This window comes from Castanea sativa, chromosome 5 (genome assembly GCF_040712315.1).
Source record: "Castanea sativa cultivar Marrone di Chiusa Pesio chromosome 5, ASM4071231v1".
In the NCBI taxonomy this organism is placed as follows: Eukaryota; Viridiplantae; Streptophyta; class Magnoliopsida; order Fagales; family Fagaceae; genus Castanea; species Castanea sativa.
This window is the reverse complement of record NC_134017.1, coordinates 9,115,254-9,140,795: the sequence shown is the minus strand read 5'-3', so window position 1 is coordinate 9,140,795 and position 25,542 is coordinate 9,115,254. Positions and strand designations below refer to the sequence as shown.

General features: G+C 31.8%; 2 protein-coding genes across 12 annotated transcripts; both read left to right on the top strand.

The window, feature by feature from the left end:
* The first annotated feature begins 5,475 nt into the window (after window positions 1–5,475).
* LOC142634688 (uncharacterized) lies at window positions 5,476–5,937 on the top strand. Its single transcript, XM_075808970.1, has one exon. It carries the CDS (start codon window positions 5,476–5,478, stop codon window positions 5,935–5,937), a length of 462 nt encoding a protein of 153 aa, XP_075665085.1.
* Window positions 5,938–6,217: 280 nt separating this feature from the next.
* LOC142637068 (oxysterol-binding protein-related protein 1C-like) lies at window positions 6,218–18,264 on the top strand. 11 transcript variants are annotated; one of them, XR_012844519.1, is made up of 5 exons: window positions 6,218–6,752; window positions 7,929–8,051; window positions 9,057–9,125; window positions 10,017–10,102; window positions 11,320–11,459. XR_012844519.1 is itself a non-coding variant. In XM_075811357.1 (3 exons), the coding sequence occupies exons 1-3, from the start codon at window positions 6,501–6,503 to the stop codon at window positions 18,184–18,186; spliced, it is 378 nt and encodes a 125-aa protein (XP_075667472.1). In that variant the 5' UTR covers window positions 6,218–6,500; the 3' UTR covers window positions 18,187–18,264. The 11 variants fall into 11 exon arrangements, 2 of the variants coding, with proteins under 2 accessions (XP_075667472.1, XP_075667474.1); XR_012844520.1 differs by lacking the exons at window positions 9,057–9,125; window positions 11,320–11,459 and adding an exon at window positions 18,124–18,264; XR_012844517.1 differs by lacking the exons at window positions 7,929–8,051; window positions 9,057–9,125 and adding an exon at window positions 11,885–12,072 and having other exon boundaries at window positions 10,040–10,102; window positions 11,320–11,385.
* The last annotated feature ends 7,278 nt before the right edge of the window (window positions 18,265–25,542 follow it).

The following is a 25,542-nucleotide window of genomic DNA, read 5'->3' as shown; positions in this document are numbered from 1 at the left end:
TAGATTTAAGATGGATCTTTCTTACTGTTTTTTAGACGATAGATGAATCTTTCTTACTTTGATGCATTATGATGATGTAACTTTTTCTTTTCCGTACATGTATGTGTCTTTTTTTTTTTTTAATTTGTTTTTGGTAAAAATCTTTTCTATTTGCCAATATCAACTAAAACTTTTTTTTGTTTTAAAAAAAAAAATTAAAACATTTTAGGACAAAATTTAGTTACAAAATTAGGTGTAACCTAAAATTATAACCTTACTGAATATTTTTTTTATTGGAGGTGAATTTTAATAAATCCACCATTAGATTACATCTACTTGTAAAATTTCTAGAAAATTAAAAATTAATAGCTATGTTATCAATACATTGTTTAAATTGCAAATTTTTATAGTTTAAAATTATGCATAAAAAAAATAATCTTATAGATCATATAGTAAATAATATATGATTGTCACAAAATTTAACACATGTATTATTAGCGTAAAGAACATGCAATCCAACGGTTAGATTTTTAAAATATGTAGTAATATTAATGATATTGAGTAAGATTGTAACTTTAGACTATAACCAATTTTGTAACTAAATTTTGTCCAACATTTTATCTCTAGAAATCACAAGTTTTATTTAGACTTACATGCCACTATCAACTGAAACATTTTATCTCTAGAGATCACAAGTTTTTTATTTTTATAGAGAGAGTTTTATTTAGCTTTTTTTTTTTTTTTTGAGAAGAAGTTTTATTTAGACTTACATACATCATCGTATACTATATAATAAAATAATACAAATAGTATAGCTTATCATAAAACCTTATTATATGGCAATTGTATTAGATGTATTATTCAGATGCAAGCAACTACAAATATAATTATGTTTTGCGTTAGATGAGAGTTCTAAAAGTATGTTATAATTATGTTTAGTAGTTGTTTTTTCAACAAAATAATATTTACCATGAGTTCATAACTAAAACTGTGCAATACATAGGAATTCAATTAGTAAATATATAAAGTTCTAAATATTTAGATGTATGTTTGTGACTCAAAAAAAAAAGTATGTATACTTATTGATTGCTAGAAACAACGTGAATGAGACTTTGAGTATCAATATTAAATTTTAATTTTCATCAATCTTCATTGAATGAAGAGCAATCATTAGTCAAAGAAAAATAGAAAAAGTTGTGAATTTTACACATTTTTGCTCAAAAATTACTCACATATATGGGTCTATAACACAGTACATATATAAATTGCTACAATATCCGTGTATATTTACATGATTACTAAAACTTTTGCAGTCTTTTGGATAGTAATCTGTAATCTAGGGCTTATAGTGAGTGCTTGAGAATTATCATTACACAAGAAGCACATAAATAGAGATGGATGTAGCCCCACACACCACTGTTATATTATTGCTTGGGCAATAGGGGCGCTGCTAGCTCAATACACGAGGCTAGAAGGCAACCATCTAAGGGTATGTTTGGTTGGGGTAAAAACAGGGAGAATGGAAAATAGGGAGAGGAAAATAGGGTGGAAAATGCTATTTTTCACTATTTGGTTAAGGAAGGAAAATAGGAGAGACGGAAAATAGGGGAGAAAGTTTTCCCTCCTGGACCTACTTTTTTAATCCTCCCAAATTGGGAGGAAAACGAGGAGGGAAAAGTGATGAGAAATCCATTTTACACAGATACCCTCTCACCTACCCCTCCATCCTTCCATTTTTCTCTCCAACCAAACAAAAGAGTTTTTCACCCTCCCACTTTTCCACCCCTCTAACCAAACACACAAGATGGAAAACCAAATATTTTCTATCCTCTCATTTTTCCATCCTCCCACTTTTCTACTCCTCCAACCAAACGAACCCTAAAGGTCCCAATTTTTTTTTTTTTGATACAAGATAAAATTCTACTCTAGCCTAATCTAAGTGTATATGTGTATGAAGCTCCCTCCTGGAGACTTGAACCCCGGTCCTTACCCCCCACACCCTACAAACACTTATACTTGTAGAATGATCATCGCACCAAGGGTGTGCGGTGGTTAAAGGTCCCAAATTTTACCAATGGAGATATTTTTATACCAATGAGAGCATTAATTAAGTTCTAAATATTCACTAATAAATAAAAAGTAATTTTTTTTATTAAAAAAATAGAAAAAGAATTATGATTTTTCATTAAATGTGACAATGATTGTTCATTTTTCCCAGTTTTATAATGTAGAACTTCTTAATCTCCCACATACAAATGCTAAAAGTCCACTGATAAATTTATTCTTAAATTTTATTTAGAGATATTAAATATATAATTTTATAAAAATTTTAAGTCATAATTTTTTAATATTGGTTGCTTCGGTCCACAGTTGAGTCCTTGACTCTTTTCTTTCTCTACTCTGTCTCTCTCTTTTTTTCTTTCTTTTCTTCTCTCTCTCTCTCTCTCTCTCTCTCTCTCTCTCTCTCTCATTTCTTGATTTGGTTTGCTGTTTTATTGTTTATTTCAATTTTTTTTATCCTTCTTTACTTCTTTATCCCACGGTCCTAGGTCCTAGTCTGCTAGACGTTTTAAAGATTTAAAGTCTAGACAATAAATTTTTAAAAAATTTGAGATAACACATGTATATATGGCTTATTTTCAAAAGTAAAAGCAATACTATTTTGAACTCAATACTTTCATGAATGACTTTTCTTCAACTTGTTATTTGTTATTAGATTAATATAATATTAATAATATAAAAATATAATAAACTATTATTGAAATTGATAAACATATATAGTATATTATGTATAAAATAATTTAATGTCTAAGTGAGTGTTTTTCTTTTTTGGGGTGAATCTTTGAAATGGTTATTTGATTATATGCTTTTTTTACTTATTGAATATTTGTTTGTTATTTTTGACAAATTCGATAGTAAAAATGAGAAATGAGGAATTTGAAGATAAAATATCTCTGTTAGAAATACCACGTGACTCGAGTGGAGTTTTCAAGGCACTTAACAATTTTTTTTTTAATAATCTCATTCAACTATTGTATACAGTATAATATATACTTATAGTATATACAGGCTAGAACAAAGATTATTAATCTTATTTTATGTTCGGTCCCCTCCAAATACAAATTCTTAACTTTGCCATTGCCAGAACTAAAGAAAAGAAAAGATAAAAAACAAACTCTCTCTCTCTCTCTCTCTCTCTCTCTCTCTCTCTCTCTACTTGTTATGTGAACTTGACACGCAGCTATGAGCGATTCACTATATAGATTGTCCAACATATGAAGGATCACATGCCTCTGTGAGCGATATTCATTTCTATATGTCTTCATAAATTTTGACACTAAAATAGCTAAATTTTGAATGAATAAATAATGTTAAATAAATTGAAGTAATGGATGTAAGTGCACAATTGCACCCGGGCCCAAAAACAAGTGTTGGGCTCAGGCCCAATGAACCTTATACAATAAAACTTATAGAGAATGGGTTTGAAATCTAGGTTCTGGATGTTGGAAGTTCGATTAACGAACTAAAGTGCCACAATCTAAACAAATGGTAGACAAATATGACAAAGAGACCTCCTCGGACGTAAGCCGAGGACAATATGTGTATATATGTTCTCTTTCTATGTCTAAGTTTACAATTCCTAATCCCTGTTTTCTCTTAGCGGAAAGTGCAGAGATCCCCCCCTTCTTTCCTCTTTCGTTTTCTTATATATTTCTTCTTCACTGGTTCATACACGTGTCATACAAATCTCCCCCCCTGGATACTTGTCACATCCACCACCTTCTTGAAGTCTTCAAATAATAGCAGGAAGGCTGAATCCTACTGTTCAGAGGTCATTTTCCCATTAATGCGGCTAGGGAGGTAGATGCAGGGTCTTTAATGTGGTGGTAGTAGCCTTTCCCTTAGATATTTCTCTCACATCCTCGCTTTTAGAGGATGCTTGGATCACTCTCTTACCCATCAGTTTTTCTAGAATTCTGCCTTTAACCCATTTAGCAAGTCCCGGGGTCGTTGCCGGGCCTGTCCGAGGAGACATTCTTCCTCGGACAACTCCTCGGACCTTTACAATACAGATTGATTTGTGAGCCTGGAGGCCCTGATCAAAAACAAACTGGCACCAGCCAATTCAAGCCCAAAACCCAAATGTTTATTCAGGAGTTTTCACCCCCCACAATGGATATGGAAGGAGAAGAAGAAAGAAAACAAAAAAATTACATGGTTCAGCCTTTACGACTACATTCAATGGCGGAGCCAAGAAGAAAGAACACAAAAAAATAAAATGAGTTTTAGAGTTCATATACATTTGTAGTAGAGTTTCATTTATAAAAATCAAGTAGTAGATTTTGTGAGTAAATAGGAACTTGTCATTTTTAGCTCAATTTTGTAATGATGATATATGTAATTTGTTTGAAAAGTTCTATTCTCAAGTTCTTATTAGACAAGGGGGTAAAAAAAAGCTCATTTGAGAATTTAATTGTAACATTATGAGTTTGACTTGTCAAAGCATCAACATGGGAAAAATAATTGATGAAGTTTTGCAAATAATTTGATAATATATATGGAAAAGGAAATTCTTAAGAATTCAAAAAATAATAATGGATGTAGTTTATTTATTTGAAATTGTCATTGGGCATAACTTTGATATAATATGCTAAGTTTGTTATTTTTTTTTATTTTTTATTTTTGTATAGCAAACTATATAGTAACTTGTGAGTTCCAATTAGCTCAACTGGTAAAGTCTCTAATGATTAAATAAGAAATCTGGGATTCAATCCCTGCCTATACCAAAAACCGATTGGTGTCTTGGTTTGATGATAAAGAGTCATTATTAAAAGCGGATGTTATAGGTTGAAATTATATAATAATAAAAAATAGTTTGTATATATATAGAGTAACTTTGTATACTTAATTAAGTTTAAAAAGATTATAAAGTGCTTTTAAAAAATGATCTTATGTAGAGGTGTATGCATATAATATCAAAGTTGATAATTTTATATACAATAGTAATATATATTTATGGGTTATTACTATCTTTATTATTAGAAAACTAAAATTTCTATTTTTTCTGTCTCTCTCCCACACACGCAGGGGCAAAGCCAGGGGATTGTTTGCCTCCTTTTATATAAAGGAAAAAAAAAAAAATGCAATCCCTAAAATAGCTCTGTTACCAAATAAAAAATGGAAAAAGATTACACAACATTGACTCATTGAAGGATTTACGCCACTATTAAACCATGCTACATCACTTTTATACTCTATATTTATATCTATATATCTTCTATATAAAGAAAAGGACTTTTCAAAAAAGTTTCTCTGTCGCTAGCGAAAGGTAGGTGAAACAACTTACGCCTGGGCAAGCCAGCTCTACCTCTCAACAAAGTGATTGAGTTTGCCCGTGAACACTTGTCTGAAACTGGCACAAATACACCACTGCCTTCGCATCCTGCTCAACGCACATCAATTTCGTGGACTGCGGCTAAGACACACAGCTACAAGATGAACTTCGATGGAGCCACTTTTGCCGAGGATGGTACTGCTGGAATAGGGGTGGTGCTTCGCAATGAAGAGGGACTGATCATAGCCTCACTCACCCAACGAATCCCTTTACCTACATCAGTCATCGAAGTGGAGGCCGTCGCTGCAAGACGGACTTTGGAGCTGGCATTAGAACTCAGTTTTGATAATATAATACTTGAAGGAGACTCTGAAATTCTTATAAAGATCCTGAAGGCTGGAGGAAGCTCACTAGCGCATTTCGGCAACCTGATAGCAGATATTCTTTTCCTTACTTCCCATTTCTCCAAAGTTAAATTTTCTTTTGTAAGGAGACAATGTAATGGGCTAGCTCACTCTTTAGCTAGATGTGCATTCATTACCCAACAAATGTCTGTTTGGATGGATGAAGTACTACCAGACTTGATGCCTGTATTTTTGGCTGACTTACACAGCATTCTTTAATGAAAGTTTTCAATATTGGATTCTCAAAAAAAAAAAAAAAAAAAAAAAATTCTATATAATAGCAAAAGCGGAGAGAAAGTGAATTTCTACAATTAAAGAGGGGCTAACAAATAGGATAACAGCATATCTAAAATTCAGACCCGTTTAAATAAAAAAACAATAAATTAGGTTGTTTGATAACACTACAACACCGTTGAAAAAGCAATAAATTATAATTTTTCATTATCTTAAAACACTGTTTGGAGTCTCTTGCTATAAAAGGAAACTAACCGCTTAATAAATAAATAAATAAATAAAAAGGTACTGCACGGAGAAACGAGATAGAGAGATCGAGAGAAAAGAGAGACAGAGAAATAGAGAGGCGATGAAATCGAGAGAGAGGCTATGAAACCCTCACTGTGTCCACCGTGTCGGACCACTCGACGACGAAACCCTCACCGCTGCCGCCTTATTTGGAAGTCCACCACATGGCGCATCATCCGATCACAACAACAGCGAGTGTGGGGGGCGGGTGAGTCAGGCGCGTGAGCCGGTGGAAATGAAGATAAACAACATAGTAGGGAATGGGATCTCCGGAATACTGTACAAGTGGGTGTAAAGGATGGAGGCCGCGGTGGTTTGTTTTACAGGACGACGGCGTTTTGACTTACTACAAGATTCACGGACCCGATAAGATCGTCGTTAACCAAGGAACAGAGAAAGGATCCAAAGTCATCGGCGAAGAGTCCTTGCGAAGAATTTCTAAGCACAGAAATGGAGCCTCGCTGCCTCAACAAAATCTTCCTCGCAAGCCTTTCGGTGAAATTCATCTCAAGGTCCTTTTTTCTCAACCGCACTGTTGCTATTTTTTTGGTTGCTATTTTGTTTTCATTTCTTTTTTTTTTTTTAATTTGCTGGCTAAAATATATGTATATTTAAGGAATTTTTCGGTTTCAATAATTCTTATTCAGTTTCTGTTTGAATTTCTTTCATGTTTTCTTTTTAACTTGCTAATTTAAGTTTGTTTGATTTGATTCTCTTACAATTCTTCCTTTGTGATAGCTTCAATGTGATTGTGTAGATTTTAGGAATTCTTTGGTTTCAATATTCTGATTCAGTTTCTGTTTCCATATATAATTTTTATATGAATTTTATCCATTTAGTGGTCAACACTGATTGTGAGAAAAATGGCCAAAGACCCTAACACACAGAGAGACCGAGAGCAAGAGCGGGAGATCTCAAAAACATAAAAACCCAAAATACGGTTTAGAGAGAAATACAATGCAGGGAGATAGGGAGAAAGAGAACGTAGAGAGAGAGAGATTCGGTCTGTCATAGAGGGTGGAGAGAGAAGCAGAGAAAGACGATGAAATAGAGAGTGGATGAGGCTGCGACATGGAGAAAGAGGCAGAATGGTGAACACCGCATTGATTGGGCATAAGAAATAGGGCGATAAATTGTGTTTTGAAACTCTCTGATTCCTTACAGAGACGTTTTTCATTCTATTTTTTCCCCGAAATAAGGAGGAAGGAAGATGAAGCGGCCTTCAGCATAAGCACGAAAAACCCCTTTCCCAGGAACTCTCAATATCAGACCATTCTTTCTCGGTAATTTTCAACTAACCTCTTATCCTATTGTCTTCAATTATGTTTGCTGTCAATTTAGGGATTTCGTTGAAATCAGGAAAACAACGTAGAAGATCAAATTCTAACTGAATTGTTATTAGGAATTTTCTATTTCTGGGTTTTGTATCAAATTCTAACTGAATTGTTATTAGGAATTTTCTTTTTCGGGGTTTTGTATCAAATTCTAACTGAATTGTTATTTGGAACTTTCAGTTTCTAGGTTTTGTTCCTTTGCTTTCATGAATTTCAGTTTCGTACTTTGTTTGCTTTGATTTTTTTTTTTGGCTTGCTATCTGAGGCATCAGAGAAGAAGGGTTTTATTAGATAAATTATAGTGTATTTCCGTGGCATTGGAGTGTTCTTTTTAATCTAAACGTGGGAGTGTAGAATTGTGGCAGAAACTGGAGAGCGAACGTCAGAGAGAAATCCAGTCAGAAATAGAAAGTGGAGAGTGGAAAAACTAAGAAGATAGTCACGCCTCTACCTCCATCAGACCCGTACTCTCCACTGGTATGGTTTCTGTTTATTGGTTCTTTAAATTTGGGGTCAAATATGCTTTTAGGTCTGGGTATTTTTGTTAGATTGGATTGAATTCAGGTTTTGACTTAGATTCGGTTTTGAGTAAGGAATTTGGTTTATAATGGTTTTTAATATCAGTTATCTATCTTAGATTTGGTTTTTTTTTTTTTTGGGTTCAATTTATTTTGGGTGTATGTCTTTGCTCTTCAGATCTTCATGGATCAATTTGGTGCTGTACCTCAACAAAAAAGTTATCATCCTCTGTTTTCATTCGTTCAACAAAAATGGGCAAAAGAAAAGGAAACTCTTCCCCTTTTCATGCTTTGTTTGTTTTGTTTCTGCAACTCTGTACACACTAGTTCTGCATAACGTTGTTAATTTTCCTGTTTCGGATACTCTTTCTGTGTAGTTTACCAAATTCAGCCTACTTTCTTTCCATTTGCATGTTCCTTTCCAGAAAATCCAAAATCGCAAACCAATTTTGCCTCTTCAAAAATCGAAAAGAACCCTCCTTTTTTTTTTTTTATCAAGAAACAATATTTGCCGACTTATTTTTATTCATTAAAAAAATAAAAGCAATCATTTAATATTAAAATACCACAACAATGTGCACTCTATAGGGCAAAAAAACTCTTATATTGTAAACAAATTAAAAATTAAGGTTCCCACAACTTCAATGCATTTTTGTGTCCAACTTCCATGGCAATATGTTCTACTGTGTTTTCTGCTAGAAAATGCAGTCAGTTTATTTTCCCCTTTCCATTCCTACGTATGAAGCAATATCCTTGGAAAAGGAAAAACTGGATGAATTGCTATTTAATGTTAGACAATCCAATATAAAATATATGCATCATGGGTTCTTAATTATGCCATAGTGAAAGATTTTTCCTTCTTTTTTTTTTTTTACTCTCTCATCATATTTTAACCTACTTTGCAAGTATTGAGAACCAATTTTTTGAGCGTGACAGTGGAGGGATGCTCTTTTGTATGCTTTAGGTGCTCTCTCTGCATCATGCCATGCAGCAATCTCCACTGGAGATCCTGCCAGTCCCAATGCCATTTTGAGTATGGTATCCTCTGCATGCACAAAAAAAGTAAAGAAATACATGAAGCGGATTTCTCCTGTCTTGAACAGATCAGTATTGTATAATTGCTGCTGTAATATATTCATGAAATGCTTCGTATATTTTCTGGAAATATTGGACAGTAGAACTAGAACGTATGTGCGATTTTCACTGCACATAACTTTCATATAAGGATTCTTCAATTTCACTATTTCATACTGAAGTTGCAAGGAGTATTGGTTCCTCACCTACATTCCTTGGCTTACCATAGAAAAAGAAGGTTATTATGCCTTCTAGAATAATTGCTAGAGAGAGAGGGTCAGCGAGCTTTTTGGCTTAGTAGAGAGAGAAAAATCTGAAGACCACTGTCACTGTTAGGCCATTCTCCCACCACTGTACGACTTAAAAAAATTCAATGATGGGGTTATTCGACAATGAATTGGGCCACAATAGATTTTATTGGTAAGATCATATACATATTCAAATCCTGCAATATGTGTTTAGTTGTTTGCTGTTGTACCTATGATGTTACTAAATTGGACCCGATTTGAATTTTGGGTTTCTTTGACTGCAGATAAAAATTTGCACTGTTCTACATATTTGTTTTTATTGCATTCCACATGTTTGATGAAATCCCTCTTAGACGTAATATGTGATGTTTGGGTTCGATTTTCCCCACCCCATATCATGATAAATATAAATGATTTATTCATTTATCAACAATGAATATGAACAAAAGTTTAGAAGGATAAAGTCTAGAAGAAATCAGCATGGTGGATAAAATGAATTATGAACCAAATGTGATGCAATTGGTAATATTACATAACACGTTCACAGTTTTTTTTTTTTTTTTTTCCCCATGGCTATACGATGATGTGCTTACTTATTGTAGATATTGTTGCACCACAATTTCAGATGAATAAGCAACAGTTCTCCAAGAACTTCTCAGGCATTTCCAACCCAAACATCAACCCAACTGTATGTAATTGATGGTCTTTACATTAAAAATATTGTTCTAATGGTAATGGTAACTACATTTTAGTTACATGCTTACAAACTGTTCGATGAAATTATAATGTTTCTTTTATTCTAAAATTTCATTTTATATTGTTCATTATACTTTAGGCCAAATTAGTTGATTGCAAAATGATCAAATGTATGGGAAAGAGTCTTCCCTAGAAGATTGTAGAGAGCCCTTTCAACTCTATGTGCCACATGGCAAAACCTGGAAATTTCTAAAGCCAAAAAACTAAGGCATTGAATTGCTTTAAGCAGAGCAAAAATTGACTAAAAGCCAAAAACACTTTTGCTTTGTTCACAAACTAATCTATGATCCTCTTGCAACAAACCTTGCATATGACCTAAGATGGTTTTAGATTTTAGTCTACCCCAAAGATTAAGTTTTCTTGACTCTTAAGGCATTTTAGTTGTGATTGGTGATGTCTCTGTAAATGAGAGTTTCAATTTCAAATGGTGTTTTTATATATGGTTTGTCGTCTCTTACATTTTCCCACCAGTGTTTGTAACATTTGAGTTGCTATCGTAGTAAATTACCTATAACCATTATGGTTTATTTTGTTGAATTATTATAGACAAAATAGAGCATAAAATATTTCTTTATGTTGTTGAATTTAAGTTTGGTATTTATACACATTCAAAATTTGTAATGGTTCATATTTATAAACCTTTGATGTTTTTGAATTTTAGATAATCTATACTACTATTTAAGCGATTGCACCTGTTTGAATTCTATATTTTGAATGCTTAAAGTACTCTCATCATATCCACTTACAAGTTTTCAACTAACGAGGGTAAATATGTAAATTAAAACTCTTATAATTTAAAACCCACAAACTCACGTAAGCTTTACAGTTTCTATCTCATTTTCTATCTCTCATTCTTCTTCAGATTGAAGACATTTAGTTTAGCTCTACATCATCCTTTCTTTTTCTTCATAATAAAGACATTTATTGTCAGAGGCTCCAACAAATTTTTAGGTTTTATCTTTTACAAGTTTCTCTTTGTTTTCTTTTCTTTGATTTATGATTAACTTTCTTTGAGCTCTACTTTTTTTTTTTTTTTTAATATGTATCACGTTAACTTTTTTTTTTTTTTTTAATATAATTTTGAAATGAATGGTTCTTTTATATACTCTATCACTGTACTTCTTAATAAATTGTCATTTCATGTTATAGGTATTGTGATCCAAAGACAGGGCTGCCTTATGTTACAAAAGAAGCATTAAACCAACAAATTTTCAGGTTTTATCTTTTGCAAGTTCCTTTTTGTTTTGTTTTCTTTGGTTTATGAATGACTTTCTTTGAGTTCTGCTTTATATGTATCACGTTAACACGATAACTCTCTTTTTTTTCTTTTCTTTTTTAAATGTAATTTTGAAAATTTGAATTGAAATAAAAATAGTTACTACAATACTCCCTGATTAATGATCAATTACTATTTCCTTTTATATACTCACTTTTTTTTTTCCTTCTTCATATATTTTTTTCTTTTTAATAATTTTTTTTACCATCATTGTACATGTTTTAGGCCTTAAAGTTTTTTAGTTTTTTTTTTATCATCATTGTATATGTTTTTGGCATTAAATTTTATTTTTTTTATTTAGTTATTTATTTAATTAGTTGATGATGTAGTGATTAGATTTTAAAGAGTCCATAATAGAGTTAAATTCTAACTTTAGTTTGTTGATTAATTTTTTTTTTTAAATACTTGGTTTAACCCTAATTCTTTTATCTCTCTCAGGTTCACGTACGCACAAATTTTTTGGTTTGCATTGAGGAGTCATTAGAATGGAATATTAGATAAGTTTGGGTGAGAGACTTTATAAAAATTATTATATGTATTAAACCTCATATAAAGTAGTTGTTATCAAAGAAATTGTTGTAAAAAAATTTCTTTTGTAATAGAAACTATATTTATCATTTGTATAATTCTATGTCAAATTCTATTTTAAAATTTTTTTTCCATAAGTATTAATTTACTACTTCATAAAAAATGTTACGTACCTTTTTCTCAGTTTTAAACGTCATTGATGTTGTTGATATATTTGAAATTTAAACTATTTTTAACTTTTGTTATGAATGTTTAGTAAGTGGCTAACTTGTAGGACTAAAAAATTAAAATTTTGGATTAAAAAAAATTGATAAATGCTATAAAATTTGAAATTTAAGCTTTTATTTACTTATGTTATGGATGTTTAGTAAATGGCTAAATTTTAGGATTAAAAAACTACATTTTAGGATTAGACAAAAAATTAGAACTGCCATACATAAAAGTTGAAAAAAAAAAAAAAAACATCAACTACACCAAAAAGGGGGGGGGGGGGGGGGGAAACAAATGTGGATGTGTAGTAACTAAAATTTAGGATCTTTCTAGGAGCATTTCCTAAAAATTAGTAGAAGCGTTCAAATCTCAATCCAAAAATGCAAGTCATGTACCAGGTGGTTGGGTAGTTTTAAAACATGGAATAGAAAGTGAGATTTTTTAAAATAGTACATAGATAGAATATGAGATCTTTTAAAATGTGTAATTTTTTTTCCAAAATATGGAAGTTTTTTTTTTTTTTTTTTTTTTTTTTTTTTTTTTTTTTTTTTTTTTTTTTTTTTTAAAGAAGAGGAAAACGTGAATTTGGGTTAAAAAAGAAAGGTGGTTGGGTAGTTTTTAAATGTGGCATAGCAAGTGAAATTTTTTTAAATAGTACATAGAACATGAGATTTTTTTTAAACGTGTAATTTTTTTTTTTTTTTTAGATAAACTTTTAAATAAGAATAGGGTCACACCAATTTTCTACCTTAATCTTTTAAATTTTCCTAAAATTTAGCATTTTATTTTCTTTCAAAAGTAGATATGTTAGTGCCTAAATATAAGGATATGGATGGAGAAGTTATAATAGTGGTTTTATAATAGGAGTCTTTTTTTTTTTTTTTTTTTAATATGGAAGAGATTTAAAAGTAAAAAGAAAAGAGGAAAATTTGAGATATTTTTCCTTACAAAAGAAAACGTGATTAAGGAAAATGAAGTTAAAAATAAAAAGATAAATCTTGATAAAAGAAAAAAGGAAAAAATGAAAAGAGAGAGAGAGAGAGAGAGAGAGAACATGAGGTGAGCATATCTTTTTGGATAATATCGTAAGGACGTATAGTTTTTTTTTTTTTTTTTTTTCTCAACAAACCGCATGAGACCTAATTAAAGAAGTTAGTTGAGTTCAGATAGAACATTAGCATTATTTGGATTTTGAACAAACCGAAAGGAAACCCGAGGTTGTTTAAAAATTAATAAATAAATAAAATAAAATAAAACGTGGCATTGTGGGTTAGATTTTTAACTTTTGTTGAGGATGTGTAGTAAGTGGCTAACTTTTAGGACTAAAAAACTAAATTTTTGGATTAAACAAAAATTGATAAATGTTAATAAATTTTACTTATGTTATGGATGTGTAGTAAATGACTAAATTTTAGGATTAAAAAAACTACATTTTAGGATTAGACAAAAAATGATAACTGTCATACATAAAATTTGGAAATGTTACGTACCTTATAAAATACAATATAAGTATTAATAACTTATTAATATACTATTCTATAGAAAATGTTACGTACCTTATAAAATACTAGCCTCAAAGCATGTGCGCTCTTCTATTTTTTGGATAAGGGTTAATTTAGAGCATTTATTATAATTTGGAATTACTACATTTTTCAATCACAAAAAAAATCTAGGGGTGTGATGAGTATTATGTGTGATAAAAAAACCTAGGGGTGTGATAAAAAATTATTTTACTACACATAATACTCATCACACCCGTTGGTTTTCTTTTTGTGATTGAAAAATGTAGTCATCCTAAATTATAATAAATGCTCTAAATTAACTTTAACCCAAAAAATAGAAGAACCTTTGAGCACGCGCGTGAGCGTGTGCTCTGAGGCTAGTTATACTTAATTACCTGGCACACAATTACATGTTTTATAGGATCTTAGTTTCTAGCACCTCATTTCTGTTGACTCTTCTCAGGAATTTTGTATTTACAATGACGTATGTTCCCCCACATGTTAATGCAAATCAGTCATCCTTGACTTATAAGAATGTTATGTATACGAAAGGCTATTCTATGCACGAAAAACATAGAGCAAACCCAGAAAATACAAGAAGAAAAAGACTGAAAAAACAAAAAAGAAAATCAAACAACAGAATAATTACAAAAGAGAAAGAGAGCTAAGAAAAGAGGGCAGAGAATCACTAGTCGTGAGTCCCCAAGCCCGAGACCAATCAAAAAGACTCCCACTAAAAAAGGCAATCATCTGAACACCGGAACTATCCAAATCCTCAAAAGTCCTCTGATTTCGTTCCTTCCAAATATACCATAGGATGCACAATGGAACTAAGTTCCAAATTTGAGACGAATGCTTCCCCAACCAATTCCACTAGCCAAAAAGCAAATCGGGATCGATCTAGGCATAACCTAAGAGAAACCAAAAGTTTTTAAGACAAAGCTCCATAACTGATAAAACATCTCACAATGAAGAAGTAAGTGATCTACTGTCTCTCCACAATGCCAGCACATAATGCACCAGTCTACAAAATCCAATCCCCTTAATCTTCTCAAGTTATCACCCATAAGAATCTTATTCCAAGCCACACACCAAACAAAAAAAGCAACTCGCCTAGGGGCCTTAACTTTCCATATTCCTTTCCAAGGAAAGACAATTGAGGAAGAATCCCGCATTTTGTTATAATACAACCAGTTGTCAAACTCCCCATTAGGCTTCAACTTCCATCTCATCCGGTCTTTAACATCCCTTGGAGGAGCTCCCAATATACGAAGAAAATGCAGCCCTTCATCCATCTCCCAATCATTAAATTCTTGAATAAAACGAACATCCCAAATTCTTCTATCCTCCGTTCCCTGCCTTGACAAAGAAACTTCTACAGATGCCTCCTTATCAATGGCAATACCATACAACCTTGGGATAGCCACTTGAAAAGGTTGATCCCCATACCACTCATCCTGCCAAAATCTCACTCTATTCCTCAACCCAACGACAAACTGACAATTCTTGCTAAAAACCTCCTATCCCATGCGAATACCTCTCCATAAACCACACCCATGAGCTCCGCTACCAAGCTTTGAGGCCCATCCCCCCCATTCTTCCCCATATTTTGACACTACCACCCTCCTCCATAACCGACCCTCTTCCTTCCCAAACCGCCACAACCATTTCCCCAATAAGGCCTTATTGAAAGTAGTAATTTTCCTTATCCCCAAACCATTGTTAGCTATAGGCGCACAAACTTTATCCCATCCTACTAGATGAATCTTGCTATCACCCTATAGAAAGTCCCTTTGCAACTTTTCAATCTTATTAGCCACATAAGAAGGAATGGTGAAAAGAGATAGAAAATAGGTAGGAAGACTAGATAACGTACTCTTGAGTAACATCAATCGACCCCCTTTGACAAATACAACCTCTTCCACTCGGCTAATTTCCGCTCAATTTTTTTCAAAATAGGATTCTAAATTGAAAGGAAATAATGTGAAGCCCCCAATGGCATGCCAAGATAAGACAGGCAAAGTTGCAACCCTACAACCCAAAATTTCCGCCTGGGCATGCACATCATCAACCTTTTCACTCTTATGCACATTGACCTTCAAACCTGTTATTGCCTGAAAACTAAGTAACAAGAACCGAATATGAAGAATTTGCTCCACCTCTGCATCACAAAAGAGGATAGTATCGTCTGCAAACAATAGATGTGAAACACATTCCCCACCACCCCTCCTACCCTCAACTTTAAAACTGCAGATCAAGCTAGCTTCCTCCACTCTTCTCAACATCCTACTAAACACCTCCATCGAAATTAGAAACAGCATAGGAGATAATGGATTTCCTTGTCTTAAACCCCTAGAACTACCAAAAAAATCAGTTGGAGACCTGTTAATTAAAATAGAGAACTAAACTGTGGAAATACAAGTACAGATCCACTTACACCACCTCACACCAAATCCCATTCTATTCAACAAATACAACTAAGCCTCCCAATTCATATATATATATATATATATTTCTAAAATCTGAGTTTTGAGTAGTTGATAGGCTAAATCTAAAAATTTAGAGTACGTTTTATGCTCAACCTCTACCATTCCGATGTAAAGAATTATTGTAGTTCTTTGTTTGTATGGATCATATTGGTTGAATTTTGTATTTTGGTTTATTATCATTTACTACTTTCGTAATTTTCTATTAAGGTTTGTGCCTATGAAAAACTTTTTGAACAATTTGGTGGGTTATTCCTATGAAAAGTGTGATAACTATGAGTTTTGAACTACTTATTGCTTATCCAAAAAACACAATTAGATATATATAGATAAGGAAGCGTTTCTTAGAAAAGAAAATTAGAATTTAAATGAGAACCCATATCCAAAAAAATTGCCACTAACAGGAAAAGTTTTTTATTTTTATTTTTTATTTTATTTTATAATTTATTTATTTATTTATTTTTATGGGTTGCAGGGCTAAGAAAGCTGAGAGTTATGAAACAAACATGAGTTATGAAAACAAGTTTGAGTGATTGCTTACATGTGAAGAGTATTAAAATAAAACAAGGCTTGAGTGGGTTACCTAAGACTAGATCTCAGAATTTAGTAAGAAAAGGAGTGCTAATTTTGAAAAAAATTGAGCATATGAGAAAAAATGATGAGGTGTTTTGCTTAGTTATTGTGGCTGTGATTTACTTATTTGTTCAGTCAAGATTGTCCAATATATTTTAGAAGAAAGAAGGTATAGAAAAGACAAAGACAGGCTGAATGTCAAAGGGTTCAAGTGAGGTTTGACATGCATTGTAAAACAGGTGGTGAAGATTAGCTCTTTTTTAGTAGGATTTTTAGACGTTTCTTGCATGTTTATAAAGCTTGCCAACGTGGTGAAGGAAAATTTTTAATTATTCAAGTAGGAAGTAATTTTTGTTATAAATGGGTGTTAATTTTGAATGGAGTTTCAATGTAGAGAAGACATGTCTGTAGTTGGGTATGACGATAATGATGATGGTGGTGGCAACAATGTTCTCTCATCAAGTAGTTTTTTCATCTTATTATTGCAATTTTTTACCGAAAACATTGTTTTTCACCCTAAAAAAAATCTGATTGTTTTTTTTTTTCCCAGGCTAGCTGGATTCCTTATGTTAATACTTACATATCATTCATGTTAGGCTGGCTGTGTTTGGTTTCTGAAATATTGGAGTAATGTAATGTACTATTGGATTGGTTTTGATTAAGGTATTTGGGTTAGAATTCAGTTTGTTTTGGGTTATTAACCAAATCCAAGTTAGTTTAGGTTGTAATGAAACTGTAAGTGGTATGTCAGTATAGACTTTTTTAATATTAAATAGTCACATAAGAACTTTTGCCGTGGAATATAGGCTCAACAAGTCTATGTGCTCAGTGCTCTGCACATTAAGTGACCAAATAGTGACCAACTAGTGATCACCTTAATTTTTACCGAATAATTAAGCATAATCCTCACATGAAGCTTTTTTGTGTGTGTGTATGTTTCTTTTGGGCAGTAAAATATATTTTACTCTGAAGGATACTTTGATGAACGTTTATTTCATTCATTTTTTTTCTTTTTTTTAATCTTTTTTATATAGGTTAGGGAAGAGTTTTAGACATGCATTTTTTTTTCCAACTAAAAGTACTTGCCTCTTTGTAGTAAAAAAAATTTCTGCTGAGGTTTTGGACTTTCTTTCTTCAAGCCATTGAGTTAGACTGCTTAGATTTGGTGCAAATGTGAGTTGGGTGTTTTGTCATTTGATGAATTGCCTTGAATGTGTTTTGCACTTGACCATAAATTAGGATTTAATATTGGATTACTTCAAAGAATTATGTAGACTATTTAATCTATCCTTTGGAATTGTTTTCCCAGATTCAGGCTTCTTTTTTTTCTTCTTCCTTGGGTAAACAATATTGAACTTCTTCTTTTCTTTGTTTGCAGCTTCATCTTGATGCCAAACTCAGGATTTACTGTCAAAATCAAAGTTTGAGAGGGAATTTGTAGCTTGAAAGTGGATGGATTTATTTCATCTCTGATTGCTATGTTTTAAGTTATTTTAATTTTTTGACTAAGTCAATATAGTGTATTTAATTGTATTGTGGCTATTTGGATCAGTTATATATTTGCTTGAATGCATCAAAATTTTCCTTATAATGTCTATTGAATTTTCCATAAGAATTTGTATCATGACTATAATAGTGATGTCAAATATGGTTCACCAGTTTTTTCATATTTTCAAGGTAAATTTATAAAGCAGTAAAGCACAATCTTGATATAGAAATTTGATAATCTTATACAAGTTGTTTTGGTATTGCATGTCATATTATATAGGCTATTGTTTTCTTCTCATCATCTATTGAGTATTTTTTTTTTTGAGAAAATCTTTTGAGCAGTTGAATGCATGGTCAGTTGCTTAATGGAACACTATGGTGTTTTACCCAAGAAATATGATAAGTTAAGACACTTTGTTTTCTGAAACAACATGACATGGTTCATATATATAGATATAACAATCTAAATTTTTCTTTCCATTACTTCTCCTGTCTTCACTTTTTTTTTTTTTTTAAAGAAACATAATGATATCAAATTCTTATAACTTTATTACTTCTACTGAAACCATTTTTACAATTATATAGAGGTTATCGTTTTCACCTCTTTTATTTTTTGAATGAAGCTAAGCATTGTTGGCCACAGAAATTTAATAGTAGAACAAATTATAAATGCAACATATATACTTGAATGCATGCAATGGAAGCATGCGAACTAAGTTTATATTGAATGTATTATTAAATGCTAGTATATTATAAAAGTTGGATCTTATAACTGGTGAATGCGTGCAATGATGACAAGTGGCACAATATTATATATATATTTAGAATGACGTGGAAAAATAGTGTCATATGACAAGTGTAATTTGCCCATAACACATCATATCTAACATGTGGCAATACATTTAATCTTAAATTGATGATATGTTATAAATATTTTGCATTTCATACTCTTAAAAGTCAATGGTACATGTATATATAATTTACTTATATATATATATATATATATATATATATATATATTACAATTCACTATTCACATTTGACAATGAACAATGATATTATAAAATATAATAATAATTTTTTTAAAGAACTACAATTTAATGGGTTTTATTTTCAATAATAATAAACAAAAATCACTGAGTTGTTATATCATCTTTTGTAACTCATAATTCCTCATTTTCTTCAGCATTGTAACTCATGCCTACTCATATTCTCAAAAAACTAAAAAATGAAAACCTTAAAATTTATTAATAGACGATAATTGCACTATATATAACATACAACATTATGAACTTCAATTGTAACAAAAGAATCCTGACAAAAAGTTAAAACTTTGTTACTTTTCATTCTTTTTAAAGTAATTTTATCTTTTCCTTTCCATATTCTTTCAAATTTATTTTCCTTTTTGAAGTTATTTTCTATTTTCTTTGATAAATAAAATAGATAGAAAATAGTTTATTTTAACATTGTTGTTGATGTTATTCATACCTAGAAAGTTGCCGAGAAATTCAATAAATTTTTTAAGCCATGAGAGAGAGACATGGAATTGGTGAGTTCCCATCTCTTGATGTTAATGGAGCTCTATTTTGAAACTTCATTTTTTAATTAGTGATAAAAGAAGATGTACAAAGCTTTCCACACCATTTATCTTAATGCTGATGAAGTTCTATAAATGTTGATGTTCTTCGTAGATAAGGTTACAATTGATTTTCTCTTTTATTTATTTATTTATTTTTTGGTTGTTATATAGCAAATCTAATGCCATCTCTATTATTAATTATTGGTGTGTAGACTTTTTTTTTTACATTGTTTTCTTGAAATGATTTACTTATTTATTTTAACATATTCATTACAATTTATTTGAGCATTTACTATATATATATAAACAAAACATTCTACAGAAATTCAAACACAAAATAATAAAAGAACACGTAAAATAACAATAAAAAGCCTTAGTATATAATAATAATAATAATATCTCTTCTCAAATAAATACTCCTTTTTTATTGTATAATAAGATGTTTACTTATAATATTTATAAATTACAATAAATTGAAAAAAAAATTGTGCGAAACTAACTAGTTTGTTTAAAAAAAAACTTTTATCAAGTCCTAGATTTAAGCATGTCACAACTATTCATGGAATGTTTATCCCGACTTTCTTTTCTTTTTATTTCATAATTTTCAATAATGGTGGGTCTTATATATTAATATTTTATACGAAATAATTAAAAAGAAAACTAACTATATCCTTGTTTTCTTGCTTTGTTTATCATAAGGGATTTACCTTTTCTATTGATTCTTGCATATTGGAACAAGAACAATTCTTGAATGAGGTATTCAACTCCAGCGGATGAATCGAAAATAAATATTTATTGGTTCTACTTCCTATTTTTTATGAAGAGAATGAATTCTTTTATCGCAGGATCAGAGAAAAATGGGTCTGGATCTCACCAACAATTTCAAGGTAAAAAACTTGGGAGAATTTTACCTAACTATTTTCAAGGTAAAAAAATTCACTATGATAGAATGGAAGTTTTACAATAGATTTTTTCCTTAAAATCTAAAGCTGCCTTTTGTAGTACTTACTTACACGGCCATGTGCAGCTTCAAATCTACGGACTCTTCTATTTAAATTTACTGAACACAAACACCCAAGTTTGTGACTTTAAGATCCCACTCAAAGGTTTTAGATCACCGTCAATAGTTGATCTTTATGCAGCAACTTGTCTCCACTAGTTCTTGATTGTATATCTAGCTTCCAGTAGATGCTTGTTGAGTTAGAAGGCTACAAAAACCTCACAAATCTCACAAGAGTAACTCATAAGACTTTCAATAACTTCTGAAACTTATTTAGGATTTTCCTTTTATACTAGTGTCGGGGACGTTTTGCGAAGAAGGCCGAATTTGCAACAATGAGCCCAAAACTCCCCTTGGGTTCGTTAAATTCGTTAGTTTATTTGGAGAGCCAAGCCCAAAATTCACAATGTGAGGTACACAAAGGCTAATGGTGCTTTATGGAAAAAGAAACCAATAGAAAATGAAAACACAAGAAAAGTGCAGAAATTATATATTTAGGAGCCAAAATTTCATCCCGCAGTCACCGAGAGGACGAAATTGAAAGAAGCCCCGTGCAAGAGAGGGAGAATTCCCCTTTATCAGTATTTTCACCACTAGGCCTTCAAGTCATCCATACACTGAGTAGCTGGCTGGGTTGTTGTATCAAAGTTCTGGGTTTCGTAGGGAAAATGTTCTGCCCCTTTCTTGAGAGTTGGTGGTGCATATTTATATCAAGCTTTAGGGGATGCTTGTGACTAGCTTTTTGGTTGGGAGCAAGGCTTTGGACCTTTTAGATGCTATTTCTATGACATGGTGTATTATGCTTTATGCTTAGGAAAGTGTTTGGTTACTTTTTGTATGATTTTAGAAACCAAGTTGTCTTGTCTTCATAGCTGCTATCTCTGACCTTTGTAGCCATTGGAAAACTACATTTGGGTGACTGAGTGGGCTAGGCTGTTCAGCCTTTTCCTTAGGGTTAGCTATGCCTTGGTGTGGAGAAATGGAGTTGAGCTGAAAATCAGGGCACAGCCACCTAGAGCATGAAATCAAATCTGAGGTGGAAATTTCTGCTACTAGACCTCCTTCGTGGGCCCTAAATGACTCCAGCATCCCTAGCCCATTTTGTGGCACAAACGGGCCGGGCCTATGTAAAGAGCACCATGGGAACTAACCCACACCCACTGAAACTATTACTACTCAATTCTCCAACTATTCACTTGGGCTTGGGCTGTGCAATAAAGCAGAATTCATTCATAAATTTCATTAGTCTGACCTACTAATTAATTGGGCTTAGTTGTTTCTGTCGAATCATAAAATTTGTCGCGAAAATGACCATTAACAACTAGGTAGTGTGGATTGAAACCCTAAACTTTTTCATGGGCTTTGGGTCTGATTTAAATTCTACAGAAAATGACTTTGATCCGTTAAGCTTCACAGATTCTAAAGTCTTCTTTTTGCAGTTTGACTGTTCTTGAATCTTAACTTGAACAAACTTGAGCAATGTTCAACACCTAATTTAGATATGTTTTTGTTCACGATTTGCCAATATACATAATTTTGGAATCTAAACATTTAACCAAAATATTTAGAATCTAACAATCTTCTTGTCTAATTTGAGCCATGTCCACTCTCTCTCTCTCTCTCTCTCTCTCTCTCTCTCTCTCTCTCTCTCTCTCTCTCTCTCTCTCTCTCTCTCTCTCTCTCTCTCTCTCTCTCTCTCTGGTGTTTGTGAATTGTTATTACAGAAAAGAAGCATATAAATAGATGAATGTAGTCCATACACCAGTATTTTATTTTTAATAGTGTGGTGTTGATGATTAGTACTGGAGATGGACGACTTTGAAATTTCATGGTCAATTGCATACTAGAGAGAGAGACCCTGACATGTGGAAAGGCCGAACCTCACACGTTTTCCTTGAAGCAAAATTTGGTTTGCTGTAGGTGAGTTTGAAACATTTTGAGTATTAAAGGTTATGTGATATAATATCTGAAGTGAAATTGGAAAAAGGCATTAGTCTCAAAATCTCGCCTACAAATGAAAACTATATTTCGAAGATTTTGAGATTGTATAGTTAAATTGTCTTATTATTATTATTTTTATTGTTAATGTATAGTTTTACCTTTTACTTTTCTTTAGATATAAATTTATTTTATTATTTAAATAAAATAAAACACACAAAATAAACTATATCAAATGATCAAATACAAGCACCGTGCACTGATAATATCTATTTCATAAGAGCATTAAACTAATATTTATTTTACGTTTCTCACTGTTTATAGTTTCCACACAAAAAAAACTATATTGAGAAGACTTTGTTCTTTCTTTAGTTTGGCTTATTTATTTATTTTGCTGATTTATTTATTTATTTTATTTGTTAATGTATAATTTTTCCTTTAAAATTTTTTAAGATAGTACTGAATGTTATTATTTTTATTATTATTTAAATAAAAAATACAAAATAAACTATATCCAATGATCTATCAGAAGCACCATGCACTAATAATATATAACATCTACTTCATAGAAGCATCAAATTGATAATTGAATTCTCACAATTACGTTTCTCACTGTTTATGGCATTTTACATGGCAGAAATTGCATAATTGCATTATTTATCCTCATAAATATGAAAATATATAGATGATGTCACATTGTCACTATCGTGTATCTCTTATTCTTGGTTTAGTGGCAAAGCCAAGATTTTTTGGCCTAAGAGAGGCCAAGCTAAATATAATAAAAATTTCTAATATAAGGACAATTTTTACGATAAAAAAGTTGAATCGAACATTCTTTTATGGTACTAAAATCATTAATAATTGATTCTAAATGAAACCTTTTTAGAAATTTTTTTTATATATTCATAATTAAAAAATCACTCAAAATCTCATGTTTCATAATTAAGAAAGAATATCTATTTGCTTAAGTTCACATCTTGGAGCCTTTCTAAGGTATTCAATATCTAAAGTTTTAGCATTAGGGGTAGAGGATTGATTCACTTAAAATTAATGTGTATAAATTGTGGGTGTTTATTTCACAAATTATTCACACTTTAGCAGAAGCCAAGTGAAGTGGACAATGTTTATGGAGGTCATCCACAGCCAACTGAGGTTTTAGAGTTAGAAGAGCTCCAGTAAAATCCACGTGGCCAAGCAAAGGTGATATGTGTAATGGGGTTTCATTGAAAGGGGTCAATGAAATTTTATCAAGGATGTGTGGATCTTTCTGGATCAATCTGTGCAACGTGACCATACACCCTTTCTCTGATGCGTCATGGAGTTCTGTTATATTATTGTGTTCCATCCTTATTTCCATTTTTCTCTCCAAATATTTTGTGAGTATAGTCTGCCTATAGTAGAAGTATTCTATAGATAAATGTAACCAGTCCTATCAGGGATATTCTTATTCATTGCAACCCTAACACGGAAAAAACTTGGGTATTCAATATTGTCCCCCACCTCAAATTTTTGTCAATATATGGGAGGAGGCATCAGTGAAATTTGTACTAAGCTTCCTAGCAAGACAAGATGCGGGTTGTAAATATCCTATGAATCTTAAACTTTGCTACCCTACCACAATTTAATCTCAATATATGAGGAGGAATTAGTGTTAAGATTACTAGCAAGAAAAGATGTGGGTTGTAAATTTCCAGGTGTTAGATAATAATCAGCAGTGTGGTTGTCCCTAATAATTCTTTCCTAGCAAGACAAGATGTGGGTTGTACATCATCTGGTTTATTTTTTCCAAAAAAAAAAAAATCTTTAGATTGCTGATATAGGAGTATTTCACTTGGATACGTTCTACCCCGAAAGCGGTTAGTGCATGAATGATACTGATCGATCTTAATCGTTCAAGTCAGTAAACATTGGAATTTTGCTAAATGGTCTGCGGAGGCATGACATTTTGCGTTTCAAAATTGACTATTTCTTGCGTATTAGAGTTTCTCATTCCCCCAGCATTCAAAACATTGTGTTATCTAGAACTCGAATAGCGTACTTTGTGGGTTACAGTCGAAAGTACTACAGAAGAGCCAGCCATATGATAAGCCTTAAAACACCATAATTATGAAATCAATTTTTGTAATTTTCATAAATTTTGTGATATGAACATCTTGAGAACTAAATTAAGCATTTAAAAAAAAACCAAACTGTTAAAAATAACTACAAAGGAGAGAAATTCAAGATTTTAAGGTTAGACTGAGGTGTAATAATTATTTATTAATATCTAATAGTGGATTTGTCAATATTCGCATTCAATTAAAAAATATTGAGTGATATAATATTGCTTAGAGTTACACCAAGTGTAACTTGAACCCAATCCTATATATATATAAAAGGAGAATGAAGGTACAAAGTTTATAATCTTAACTAAACTAGCCACCCAGCTTAATACAACATCAAGAGCGGATTATATTTCAAAACTAAAATAGTTTGTCGCAATATTTCCAAAGTTGATTAGTGAACCAGCCTCCCAGCCTAATGCAGCCATGATTTTTTAGTGGAGTTTGTAATATGCCTATGTCAAATATCATTTGTGCTAGTGCGTTTATTTGTTTATTTAAAAGAGCAGACCATATCACAATTTTAAACGTGAAGGGGAAAATCAAATTAACTCCAAACTTGTACTTAGCGAAACATATATATAATCTAATTTTCTTATTCATGGAGTTTATTTTTTTTGGGGGGGGGGGGGGGGGGGACACCAGGTTTTTATTTTTTTTCTTGTGATTTGTGTGTAACGTGCATGTAAG